A 13,913-nucleotide genomic window follows, 5' to 3' on the forward strand; every position below is an offset into this window, starting at 1 on the left:
TGGCCACATTTGGCCCACGGGTTTGCCAGTAGAAGAGCCCTGCTCTAATGCATATACATGAGTCACATTACGTTTGAAATTGTTGTTGTGTCTCGAAACGACCTACTTTGCAAGTTCCTGAGATGAAGATGTAATAAGATATTTTCCAGATGAGTTGTACAGCATCGCGTCATTGAAAGTCATGTTTTTATTCTTGTTTTGCAGAGCAGACCTCATATTCTGCACCCATCCTGTTCCCTTGCGGCTCTCTGAAAAGAGAAGTGCTGCCAAAAAGACTCCACGAAAATCGTATGTCTTTTACATTTGCATGCAAATAAGTAATGGTAACTCATGCAACTAAGTACCATCACATTAATACCACTCGGGGCCGCCGACAGGGGGGAGAGCCGGGACAGGTGGCTGCAAGTGGGGCCTGACCTCTGGCCGGGCCCCGGCTCTCCCCTGCTGTGGGCTTCCCTCACTGACTGTCCAACTGCGAGCTTGTGATGCTGGCACGCTGGGCTCAGCTTCCGGTGCGCACCGGCATGAGAGGGAGGCCTGGCGCCTGCCAGCAGCTTGTCGTGGGACAGAATGAGGGAGGCCTGCATCTGGGGAGAGCCGGGGTCTGGCGGCGTGAGGACTGGCAGTCAGGCCCAACTTCCTGCAGCATATACCGGGCCCCTTGCAGCCACCTGTCCCGGCCTGATCATCCCCAAGGTAGATAAATATATGGGAGGTGGGGGGGGGGGGGTTAAACATGCATTGGGGGGGGGGGGCTTTTATATGTATTTGGGGGGGTGTTTTTGTTTAATATGCATTTGGGGATGTTTTTAAAAATATGTATTTAGGGGCTGGAGGTTCTTTTATATGTATTTGGGGGGTGGTTTTTTTTGTATGATTTTTGTGGGGGGGATTGTCTGTGTCGGGGGCTTTGGGGAGGGAATGTGTGTGAGATGGGGGGGATTGAGTGAGAGTTTGGTAATTGATGGGGGGGTGAGTGAGAGGAGAGAGTGAGGAAAAGAGGGCGTAAGAGTGAGATGGAAGGGAGAGATACATGTGGTGGTAGAAGGGATTGAGTGAGTGGGGTAATTGATGGAGAGGGGGGGATATTGAGAGGGGGGAGTGAGACGGAGGGGGGAGAAATAAATGGGTCAGGTCACTATATCCAGAGAGGTAATACGGACACATACATGTCCAGTATTACCCTTAATTTGTTACTGGACAGTGTCCAAATACAGGACAGTCCGGTTCAATACCGGACACCTGGCAACCTAACAAAATAATAGCGTTAGGACCTGCGATATCTGGTCATGCCTTGACGTGGCTGCAGGCTTATAACGCTTTGGCCAAAGGGTTTAACTAAATGACCCATACTCATGAGAAGACAGAGATAAGTATGTAACTATACTTTGTCATATTGGATGTAGCATCGGGGCTGTTTGTCTTTTTTGTAAACACTAAAAAAGATTTGCGAAAATGAAAATGCGCACAGCGCATGGTGGAGTTCCTCAGTGTATACAATACCATGTAATGCTACTTAAACTAGGTTTAATGAGCATTTGAAATGGAAACAATCTTCAGAGGATTCTCACTTTTTGATGGGGATTGTGAAGCGTGTCCTCCGTGTAGCAAATGCTTTATTGTTGTTATCACGATTTCCATAAGGAAAATAGCGCTTGGCAGACAACTGAAGTACTCATTTTCTACTTGTGAAATTGCAGGTGTAGGTCTTTGTAACATCACAATGTTCTAGAAATACGTGTTTATTTTGCCATTACAGAGGTGCCCCTGGAAACGATCACTGTATATCAAACAGCCCAGCATCCCAATCTACAAGCAGCCCTGGAGGATTATTTTGCAAAGGTATCTACGCTAACCACTTACATAAAGTTCTAAAGTTCTAATGAGTGGTGATGTTTACTTTACTTTAATTATCATTTGTTGCAGCACTTTTCATGCTGTGAATTCTGTATTGGATACATTCTAAGACAGCGGTGCGCAAACTGGGGGGCGCGCTCCAAGATTATGCTGGGGGGGGCGCGGGCTGCGTGCGGGGAAACCTGGGGGCCGGCAGAGCTGTGCATGGTCGGGCGGTCAGAAGCTCTGTGCTGAGGCTGCTTCCAGTTCTCTGCTGTCTGCCTGCAGAGGGGGTGGGGCCTGCAGAGGGGGTGGGGCCTGCAGAGGGGGCGGGGCTTTGTTTCGGGGCCTTCCCTGCACACAGACAAGCCCTCCTCCTCCTGTCTGTTACCCGCCCGTTTTCCGCAGCCCATAGGCCAGTAATGCCCTGTTCTGAGGGGATTATTACTATTATAGGCTAAATGTATACTTTTTTTCATAAATAATAGACACTTTTGTATAGTTATATAGATTTTTGTAAGTATTTAGACTGCGCTTATAGTGCCGGCGACGCGACGTTGCCCGAAAACAAATGCATTGTCGCCGCCGCATGCGCTTATAGTAAGCGCGACGGGGCAACGCGATTTTTTGAAGCTGGCAATATTTGATTTTTCAGGGGCTGTCGCCTCATTTGACAGCCCCTGAACCAATCAATGGCCTGGTTGCCAAAGCGAAATACAACTTTTGCTAGCAGCGATGGGTGACGTCACGTGTCTCCGTCGCGGGAACTATACGCGTAGCCTTAGACATATTTGTATTTACATTGTATACCGTTTAATAAAGGGTTTTTCTCCCTGTGATTTTGATTACATCAGGCAGGGGGGGCCTGAGAAATTTCATGGATAAAAAGGGGGGCTCGGCATAAAAAGTTTGCTTACTCCTGTTCTAAGACATGGGTGGGCAACTCCAGTCCTCAAAGGCCACCAACAGGTCACATTTTCAGGATATCCCTGCTTCAGCACAGGTGGTCGAAGACTGAGCCACTGATTGAGCCACCTGTGCTGAAGCAGGGATATCCAGAAAACCGGACCAGTTGGTGATCCTTGAGGACTGGAGTTGCCCACCCCTGGTGTAGCAGCAACAGTCAGTATGAGCTCATTGAAAAGAAAGCTCACAAAGCTGTATCTCTCTCAGATGGGAAGGATTTTGAAAGACTGACTGTCATCTTTAACTGATTGAGCCACCATTGCTGAAGCAGGGATATCCTGACCTGTTGGTGACCCCTGAGGACTGGAGTTGCCCACCCCTGCTCTAAGATCTGTAACAATTACTTTGAGGTGCAGAACGTAGAACGTGCAGCATATTTAATCACCGTTCTGATGTCTTCAGCAATAAATCTGAAGAGCAGTACCTAGTAATGCTGCTGTTTCATTGTACACTTGTGAGCTATTGATGTATTGTAGCAGACTTCAAACTGAAGAAGGAATGTTAAAAAAATAATAATGGATTTATTAAGCAATGGTACATAGTATTGCTGTGTTCAGTGCTAGCTCTGAGTACTAATTTGTGAATGATGCTGTAGAAAGATACAATCATTTTGTTCCATTTTAACTATTGTTTACTTTTGATGTTATAATGGAGAGCCCATCCTGTGATCCTATTAGTGTGTGTGTGTGTGTGTGTGTGTGTGTGTGTGTGTGTGTGTGTGTGTGTGTGTGTGTGTGTGTGTGTGTTTGTTTTGTCAGTTTGCCCCATCAATTAAACCAATGTGTATTTGCATCAGCGTTTTTTTCTCCTCCGGACACACTTGACTCCTGCCTCTGATAATTTACAGAGGAACTAGTAAGTGAGTTCATGCTAATGGCAACTCTCGCGTCCATGCTTTGCACCTGAGTCAATAAGCACTGAGCGCTCGCCAGCAATCAGTCAAATGGAACCATTGAGTGCTTCAGACCAGGGTATTAGCAACTAGGATTCTGAAGGATTTAAATGGATAGAAGATGGGAGTTAGATTGCAATAAATATACAGATTGCAGTAATTACAATAATGTCTGCCCTCCTCCCAAAATCATCATGCTTGACATGATGTCCATGTATCTGATATTTAGGGTGTGTAGCAGTTTTAATATATGAACACAGTTCTGAGATATTAGTTGTGAGATCCTAAAGTTAAATAGGGGAAAATATACCTTGAAAATGTCTCTAGAAGCACAGCAAAGATAGAATAGCCATGACTGTCTCTGCATGTTCTCCACAAATATGGTTCATTCACCCCATAATAGTGTGTGTGTGTGTGTGTGTGTGTGTGTGTGTGTGTGTGTGTGTGTGTGTGTGTGTGTGTGTGTGTGTGTGTGTGTGTGTGTGTGTGTGTGTGTGTGTGTGTGTGTGTGTGTGTGTACAGAGGGGGCGGCGGTGTGTGGATATAGATAGCTGCAGTGTAAGCGTATATAGAGGTGCTTTAATGTATTTACCATATAACTATACAAAAGTGTCTATTATTTATGAAAAAAAAGTATACATTTAGCCTACAATAGTAATAATCCCCTCAGAACAGGGCATTACTGGCCAATAATGCCCTGGCTGGGTTAAAGTCCCTCGGCTTCGCCTCAGACCTTCAACTCTTCCAGCCAGGGCATTATTGGCCAGTAATGCCCTGTTCTTCGGGGATTATTACTTAAATAATAACCATTTGACCCAACCATGCTGCGCATTATTCTTATTTACTAAGCAATCTTCTGCTATAAGACACGACAGCTCTTTGACTAAAACTGTTTGAAAAGTTGATGACTTTAGAAATATGAAATGATTTATACTTAAATTTAAATTGTGTGAAAGTGTACCCAAACATAAATGGTTATACACACCGTTTTGTTTCTCTGCTTGTGTCTCCATTACTAAACAGATGGGTCATAGCCTTTAATAATTGTTTTGGCAAATAATGTTTAGCCCGCATGTATAGGCTAGAGATGGGCACATTTTGTTGGAGTATTTGGATCTGCGCCGAATCGGCTGGTTTCTTTTGGTCCGGATTTCAGCGGATCAATGTCAAAAAGGGTGATTCGCTGATTGGATTCTACAAATCCGTCCACGGGTTGTATCCAATGGTGGATTTTGATGAAACCGCCCAAATCCGTTTGGGGATTTTACACCATGAAACAGATTTTGGGGGTTACATCAGCGAAAATCCAGGAAACAGATTTCGGCGGATTCGCCGATTTCTAGTATAGACCCAACGCAGTGCTTGTGGACCCACAAGCACTGCGTTTCTAAGTATATGTTGGACTATGAAATGCTGATATTAGAAGAATATACCAACGTAGCACATTTTCTCTTTGCTCTTCTCTAGGAAGGTATTCCTGCAAGTATTGTGTTTTTTAGTCCATCTGGAGTCAAGTTTTGTCTCCAGTTTCTTCAGAAACTATCAAGTGATCAGCTACATAATATAAAGGTAAATGAATGACTTTATTTGGATCTATATGGTATAAAGCCGTAAGCACGCCTGAGAAATGTCACTAGTTGGAGTAAATGAGAAACAAATATTTCCTTTATCGTCACGATTTCTTTTTTCCTGGTTGGGTATCCATACAGCAATCCACTTGGGAATGGGCAGTGTTTCCTAGGGTTATAGTAAAGGAAATATATCAGCACCTTCAATAGGTAAAAAAGGAGGCGATTAATGCCTTAACTCAGAGGTTCTCAACTCCAGTCCTCAAGACGCCCCAACAGGTCAGGTTTTAAGAATATCACTGCTGGTGGCTCAATCAGTGGATAGACTGAGCCACTGAGCCACCTGTGCTGAAGCTGGGACTGATTGAGCCACCTGTGCTGAAGCAGGGACTGATTGAGCCACCTGTGCTGAAGCCGGGATATCATGAAAACCTGACCTATTGGGGGCGGGGTTATTGAGGACTGGAGTTGAGAACCCCTGCCTTAACGAATCAGAAAATTATATGTTAAAATATGCCCATGGAACCTAAAAGCTCAAGGGAGATTTTATAATCTTTATCGAACTTCTACTTTAAAATAAAAGTGATTGTGTATCCTAGAATCTACAGGTGCATTACATTACTGATCATTTTAGTTCTTTTTTGTAATGTAATGCCATTGTTAGCTAAACTGATAAAAAAAGGAAAGCCATAAGTATCTGATTCGCATAGATTTCAGAGGATGCAGTAAAAACAACATATTTATTTTACATGGGCACACATAAGTTAACATTTCAATTTGATGATTGAATATGTCTAAGAAAACCAAATATACACTATAAATACGTTGCTTTTTTAAAACCTGCTTTTAAAAACTTCTGTCATGGACATTAAGGTCTTTTTTGTAACTTGTATATTTATGGTGTCACTCTTTAGCTTAATAAGGTTACCAATTTAGTCTTTATTTAACAATACTTTTACTTGTCAGACTCCTTTAGAGACTGGGGCCAATATTGATTATGCTTTGATGCCAACTTCTCCTTGCTAGTAGAGAAGGGAATAGATAGATAGATAGATAGATATTGACATGAAATACAAATGAATAGAGCTCAAATATTCCCTAGTAAAGAGAAGACAGCATGTTGGAGTGGAGCCTAAGTTCCCAGAGAGAAAATGTCAGTGCCGAGATCTTAATTTCTTTGGATCTCCAACTTTTAGCATCGTGTTGCCTCCGATCAATCCTACATAACTGGTGGAAAATTATGTACATATTGTACTTTATTGTGGAATCAATTATCCAGTTGTTTTCTGTGTTGGAGTTACACCTTCAACCTTTTTTGATCCATGGTATTTTTTCTTATTTAGGATACCCTATTGTCTATCGCAAGTTGTTTTGAATAATTTTACTATATTATAATCCACCACGTCTGCTGCATAACTCCCAGGCATCCATTACCCTTCTTTACTTATTTTTGCTAAGCTTACCAGCTACACTTTTTGTTCTTTAATTCCTCTTTCACTGAAAAATGCTTCCACCCTGTACCACCCACGGTAGGGAATAAGTTATGCCCGGAGCTAAATGGTAACCTCGCTGAGACACACAGTAACATCCAGTAGGGAATTTGATAATGAAAGAGAGGACACCATACAACCAAGAAAGCCCCCCCACATCCCCTCCCCCCCATCCCTCCCTCCCCACTGTGTGTACCCCCCACCTTTTTCTTGTTTTACTTATTGCTGTAAATCTGTGATCTACTTGTAATGTGTAACTGTTTGTCCATGTATGTACAATTATGTTTTCAATACAATTTAAGTTATAAAAAAAAGTACAATCCCCAAAAGGCAGTCTTTTTCTTTATATACCATTAGGTTTTGCCATGCCACACTTTGTTTATAAAGTGATTGTTGGCAGCAAGGAGATTGTAATAAGCTAGAACATTTACAATTGACAGGAACACATAAGGTCAGTGGTATTAGACATTCATAATATTTGCTTGCACAGAAATTTGCTCAAACCTCAGTAATAGAATCACTAACTTGGGGCAAATTTGATTGTTCACTTGCTCGTTCCTAAGATGTGTTTCCAGAGTGACATAGAGGGTTTGTGTTAAGCAGACTTGTTTGGTGACGGACAGTTTGGTAACTTGGTTTTTTTTTCTCTCCCAATGTTCTTTTATTTACATTTCAGTTTGCTGCTATCGGCTCTACAACAGCTGAAGCAATGGTAGCAGAAGGCATCCACGTCAGCTGCACTGCTCAAACCCCTACACCCAAAGACTTGGCAATGGGAATAAAGATAATGCAGCAGTAATAAACATGCCAATAGTGGTTGAAAAAACCATTGCAACTGCAACATGAACTAATGCTACGATGAAATTGTGTTGATTTCTTCTGACCACTGTAGAAAACCTGTGTTACGTTTACAAATGTAAATTACATCCAAATGCTTTTTGCAAATGTAAATGCCATTGATATTCTTATGGTATACAGCTGGTTGCTTTTTCCTATGGGATGCCTGTGATCAGAAGTCATTCAAAGGGAGTGAATGTCAGTTTTGATGAGAGATACGAGTAACAAAGAATTCAGAAGTAGAGGAGTGAGATCCTTACACAATAAAACATTTAATATGGGAATCTCAGACATGAAAGCAACTGTTATTTGTAATTAGGGTTGCCAGGTGTCCGGTATTAAACCGGACAGCCCAGTATTTGGTTACTCTGTCCGGTAAAAACTGAGAGATAATACTGGACATGTATGTGTGTGGGGGGGGACATGTATGTGTCCAGTATTACCTCTATGGACTTAGTAACCAATCGTGGGATTGCCCCTAAGAAGGGATAGAGCAGGGCTGGGTGAGAGGATGAATGGAGGGGGGGTAAGAGAGGATGAAGGGAGGGGGGGGGGGGGTGAGAGGATGAAGGGAGGGGGGGTGAGAGGATGAAGGGAGGGGGGGGGTGAGAGAATGAAGGGAGGGGGGGTGAGAGGATGAGGAGGGGTGCAATAATCTTGGAATTTGTGGGAGGAGCATTAAGATTAGTATTGCTCGCCAAGTACAATATGACTGCATGTAAGTTATTTATAAACTAGCTGAGAGACCCGGCGTTGCCCGTGAGTTAAATTCACTGCTCCCTCCTCTCCCCCTATTTCTGTGCTCACCCTCTCCCACCCCCCAGAGGGAGGGAGGGACAGTGGACAGGAGGTGGGGGGGACAGTGGATAGGAGGGGCAGGGGGGGGTATTTATAAATGATCTGACCATTACGGAATTTGTTCTGAATTTCACTCAAAGCATGCATCAATTTGCATCAATTTGCACTATTTCATATTCTATTTCCTAAAAAAATCCTTGGAAGGGCGCTCCCTCCCAAGACTCCTCCCCAGATTTTTACGAAACAGAATATAAATTGGTGTAAATTGGTGAATACTTGGAGTGAAATTTAGAAAAAATGAAGTAACAGTCAGGTCATTTATAAATAACATTCTTCCTCACCTACGATTCTCTCGCGCGTCACACCTTTCACCATTGTGTCCAGTATTTTTGGTCAAGCCACCTGGTAACCTTATCTGTAATAGATAATCTAAAGTTCACACATTCCACATCTATGATTTCAGTGGGACTTCGTTTCTCCTTATTAACTCCATGGTCATCAGGACATGAGCTCTGCATGTGTCCATCTCCGTTAACCTACCTTCCCGTCAAAAGGTTGGTATGGGGCTGTATTATTCTGCTGCTGTGTTTTGTAAAGATGGAGGTCTGAGTTGATGCCTCACCTATTTCACTTGGCACCAGCACATAACAAGTTAATGGCACAAGCAGATCACAGCAAGATGCTGATATATGCAAACAGTAGATACTAAGCAACAGGAAGCAGAATGAGTTTAATTCAGCTCTTGTAAACATACCCAACAGAACAATATGTTTCAGAGAAAATACTCTGTGGGATACAACAATTCATGCAAATTCTTTTACACTACTTTGAAATAAACACTGGTATATGTTTTCTTTGAGTGTCTAATCAACGTTTTCTTGCTCATTTAAATGCAGATTGTAATAGTATTTTTCTCAAGCATTTGTATTATGGTGGCACATTTATCTGTATTTTTACATTGGACACCTACGGAATGAACTGATATTACACATTACATTTCATATCCCTAACAACCAAATGAACTAGGGTATTTGATTTAGTTTCTATCATTCTTTAGCAACTAAAAATCACTTGTGAGCACAGTCACGTCTCACCCAGGCCTGCAACCCTGTCTTTACCCCATTATCTATTAGCATGCACCTCATCAGTGTGAGTCTGGTTATACTGACTTTGCCAGAGGAAGCTGGGATAGGTTTCAACCACACATTAAATAAGTTGTGGTGGGTAAAAAAGTGCCATAAACACTCCATGGCCTTTATATGGCAAAGCAGCTGTTCCGAGTCGATTTTTGCCGAAAATCCCATTTAAAGTCTATGGGTATGTTCTGCTGAAATCAGCCTGATTGTTCTTTTTTGGGTAATATAGAATTACCCCCTTATTGGGGGAGTGAGGGATTTAAGGAACAAATCTACATTCCAGGAAAGTGTCGTTTTACCTATCCATGAATGTGGTTTAGTAAAATGTCCGGAATATAAAATGTATGGGAATTATAATAGCTGGATTTTGAATCTGGACTTAACATGGTAATGATGTCTTTCTCCTCGGGTGTATGAGTATTTCCTGGGTCACTAACAGAATATTTTTTATAAAGTGCGTATAAGTTGAACTGCTGATTTCAGAATCTAGAAAATAATAGATGCATTATTGTTGACAGGTGAGTTAAAGTTGAATGATAGGTGACATTCAGTTATCACCCTGCGGACCATGAGGATACATCCAGTAAACATTAAAGAGATTCTAGTTTGGTGCACATTTTTACTTCTTGTGTTTTGAAGGGAAAAATATGTGTTGGGATGTCCATTTGTCAGCTTGGCCTCTTGAACCTCACGTTGCATTCCATGAGCTCTGCTTCACATTGTATGGTTTCCCAGAGAATGAGGAGGTGGGAATTTCTTCAAAAGTGCTAGGCAAAATGTCTCTACTGGAGAAGTACTGTAAAAACATCTTCTCTCCATAGAAATATCAGAACTTGAAGTCACCGCCAGTCACTCTCGGGAAGCCTCCCCTGCAGGATTTGGTGTGGTGGGCAGCCACACGGCCCTGTAATTCTGACACAATCTGAGCTTACCTAAATCAAAAAGTAGCCAAATCCTCCAACGTAGGGGGCAGTGAGGGGAGAACACTCCGGAACATCCACATGTCTCATAGGTTCCGCGTTCATTCTCTGCAGTAAACCGCAGCTGAATCCTTGCACATAAGATTGTTAGTATTTAAAGAAAACAGCTGAGGTCAAGAGCTGGAAATTACTATTCCTGGGGCATCTATGTTCTACCAAAGCACAGTGCATAATCTTAAAAAGAGGGTATCTATTATTAACTGGTAAGATTAGGGATTCCTGTGGTTTTTTTAACATGCTTTTCTTGTATGTTACTTCTGAAATCTTCAGTGCACTAAACAATTTGTAATATTGTCTATTAGAGTAAGGCACAAAAAAAATGATTTAAGTCAAGTCAATAAAAACTACTACTTCTGAGTTCTTCAAATAAAGTAGTATAAAGATGTATTCTAGTATAGTTTGTACGGTTTCTAAGTGTTCCCACTTCAGAGGCAGTTCCAATTCGCTTTTTACCTTGTGCTACTGCTTCAGTTTGTTTTTTGGGATATTGATAGTGAGGAAATGTGGGATTTTTGATGAGATACTGATAGTCTGAGAATGATGCAAACATTTTGCTTAGATGGAATAAAATCAGATCATCCATGCATGGAGAGATTTGTTTTGATGTCATTCCCCGCGTTTCAGGATTCCTTTGAAAAGAGCTAACATACTGTAAAAGCTTAGGAGCACAAACAGCATAAAGAGTACAGAGCCCCCCTGTGTGGTACCACTCTCCAGTCAAAATATTTCCGAGGACATCCCAGTGAAGGATACACTTGCCATTTGGATTTTTATAGAAACGCTCTAAAATGTACCCAAAACAAGTCAGTGCAAAGTAGGTGTTGCCATGAGATCATGACAGAGACTGTTACACCGTCCAAGCTAATGAATAGGATTTTTGTTCAAATTCTGTTGAGTGTGTATTAAATCCTCAAGCATCTTTCCAGGACAGGTCATTTCTTAGCAGCCTGTCATAAAGTTAGTGTGACTTTTTCAAACAAGGTATGAATGCTGGGTATTGGCGAGGATAATCTTTTGCTGTCTTGCTTTAGGACTGAACATTTGAAGACCCCATATAAGAAGTCATAAATGTTTGACACACAAACTGTTCATAAAGCAAATGTACCTCTATCACTATCGTATACCTAGCAATCTGACTTGAAGGTCTCCACAATTATCTTCTAGTTCAGGGGTGGCCAATCTCATAATGACTGAGACGTGCTGAAACGGACCTGTTGGTGGTCCTTGAGGACTGGAGTTGGCCACCCCTGATCTAATTGCTCTGCTTGGAAGTATCTCAACTCCATGATTGTCCTCCCCTTCTGCCTCTGGTCATTGTGTTGTCCCATTGAAGTTCTTCTTTTGTCCAGCAATGATCACTTTTCATCCAGTGAGGGCTGTACTGTATGTATCAAAGTCTCTCGGCTGCTAAATTTGATCAATATAGCAAAACAGTATGCTATTTAGTAAAGAAATTCCAATTATTTTTGCTATGGGACTATTTTCTTTGATAAATCTGGTGCAATTTCTTGGCTCAGCTTTTGCCCCATTTCCGAAGCCCTGGACTTTGATACACTAACCCCAGCATGTCTGACCCAGTGGCATTTGGATTTCTTTACAACCTTATTTTGTCTCCAAAACCATTTTCTCTCTGGACATAATGCAGAGCATACACCGTTCCACACGTATTCCAGCTCTCTGGGTCATCGTCACACGTGGGGCCTTCCACTTCTACCTCTTAGTATTCACAGACAGGGAGTGTTCATAAAACAAACTTCTCATTCATATAAAATATGCCTTCAAAATGCAAGTCCTCTTCATTCTGCTACAATCTACGAGGTTCCCATCAGTTTATATGCTCTTGAAGAAGATGACTTGGGTACAGTGTTTATTACTTCACGCTTAATTTGATTTTCATTGTGTCAAAAAATACTATATTGTTCTATTTTTTAAACAGGTAGATTTAGAATAATTGTGACAGTCTTTATCCTTGTGCATTTCAAGGCAGCTATATAGTAAGCATGTGCATTTCTTTGAATTATGATTTATTTTTTAGTTTAAATTTGAAAAGCTATTAAATATCTGATAAATAATACTACAGAAGGCCCTGCTCCAGTGAACATTTTGACCTGAATGTGGTACACTGATTGAGCCACCTGTGCCGAACCAAGGCTATCCTTAAAACCTTACCTGTTGGTGGCGCTTGAGGAATGGAGTTGCTCACCCCTGTGTTATACCCAACCTTCAAGGTTCAATAACTTGTACCTGCACAATACAAATGCAGATATGTACTCTAGTGGGAACTAAAGGTCAATGAAACGTGCCGTGCTGGTAAAAAGAATTCAGCTCAGCATGGACTAGTGCTTTAAAGACTCTGAAATGTGTATACTTAAGAAACGTTAGGCTCGCCTTCCACCTGCTCACCTTCTTAAATCTAAATACACAATGAGTTTCCTAATTTAAAGTTCATGTCGTTTATAATAATTTAGCAGGCAGATGTTATTTAGTGTTGCGTTAGCCTTTAACAAAGTGCTGTATGCCTCATTTATCCCCAAATATCCTTCTCTTAATACATAAAATTGGTTTCTCTGTGACACTCCGTCCCTCATATTTCACAAGGAATGTATTCATCACTGACTGTTTCATTCTTGTATGGCTGCACTTAAAGTGCTCAGATGAAGGATGGTTCACCCTAATCTATTGAAGCTGCACATCCTTTTCACTGTGCCTTTCAGGCACTCATCCTTCTTCTCTAAAATGCAAAATAAGATGTCAAGGAAAATAAGCTTTTCCACTCCTGGTGCCCTGAAGTGACAGGGAGGTGGGACCCGATGTCGCCCACAAACATCTTGTCATCCTGAGCCATGCCGGCTGCTATTTTATTATTGGTCACCCATCATTCAGCTAACAGCCTTCCTCTTAAGCATGATTACAGGGCAGCCGCATAGTCCCGCTAACACCATTCCGGGAAATAAACCAATTCCTGAAGAGTCACACAATATGACTGTATTACAAGCTATTGACTTTGATGTCATATCTACCAAACTAGTTTTCATATGAGCAATTACTATTATGTTATCATTATTCAGACATAAACCGGAGTCGTTAAACTTGAAATTGCTTTATTCCCTGGGTGAGATCACATCCTGCTCCAAGAGAAATCATATATGTTTAGGTTGGGATTGTAGGCATTTTGGCTGCAGGAGGAAATGTCCGTCTTTCCCTAAATGCCATATTTAGTGTTAGGATCTTTGTTACTAAGTCTATTCAATGGTGCCAGTGAATCTCTCCGTAAAGATCTTATTGCCTAATTACATCAGCAGATGATCAGATCTTTGATATTTAGTGAGCAAGAAATGAACTTCCAAAAAACGAACAAACAACTAAGCAGAGTAGATATGACCTGGATGTCGTAAATTATGCCACGAATG

At 41.6% G+C, this 13,913-nt stretch overlaps 1 protein-coding gene across 10 annotated transcripts in view; it reads left to right on the top strand.

Moving 5' to 3' along the window:
* UROS (uroporphyrinogen III synthase) overlaps positions 1–7,717 on the top strand; it is a 42,988-nt gene extending 35,271 nt beyond the window's left edge. For 8 of the 10 annotated variants that reach the window (XM_075612268.1, XM_075612266.1, XM_075612272.1 and 5 more), the window contains 4 exons: positions 205–288; positions 1,760–1,842; positions 5,162–5,263; positions 7,429–7,717. In XM_075612268.1, the coding sequence (XP_075468383.1) occupies positions 205–288; positions 1,760–1,842; positions 5,162–5,263; positions 7,429–7,551 (392 nt within the window). In that variant the 3' untranslated portion in view covers positions 7,552–7,717. The remainder of the gene's footprint in view (positions 1–204; positions 289–1,759; positions 1,843–5,161; positions 5,264–7,428) is intronic. The other 2 variants (XM_075612269.1, XM_075612271.1) reach the window with 1 other exon arrangement.
* Positions 7,718–13,913: the final 6,196 nt, after the last annotated feature.

The sequence above is a fragment of the Ascaphus truei genome, chromosome 8, assembly GCF_040206685.1.
Source record: "Ascaphus truei isolate aAscTru1 chromosome 8, aAscTru1.hap1, whole genome shotgun sequence".
Classification (NCBI taxonomy): domain Eukaryota; kingdom Metazoa; phylum Chordata; class Amphibia; order Anura; family Ascaphidae; genus Ascaphus; species Ascaphus truei.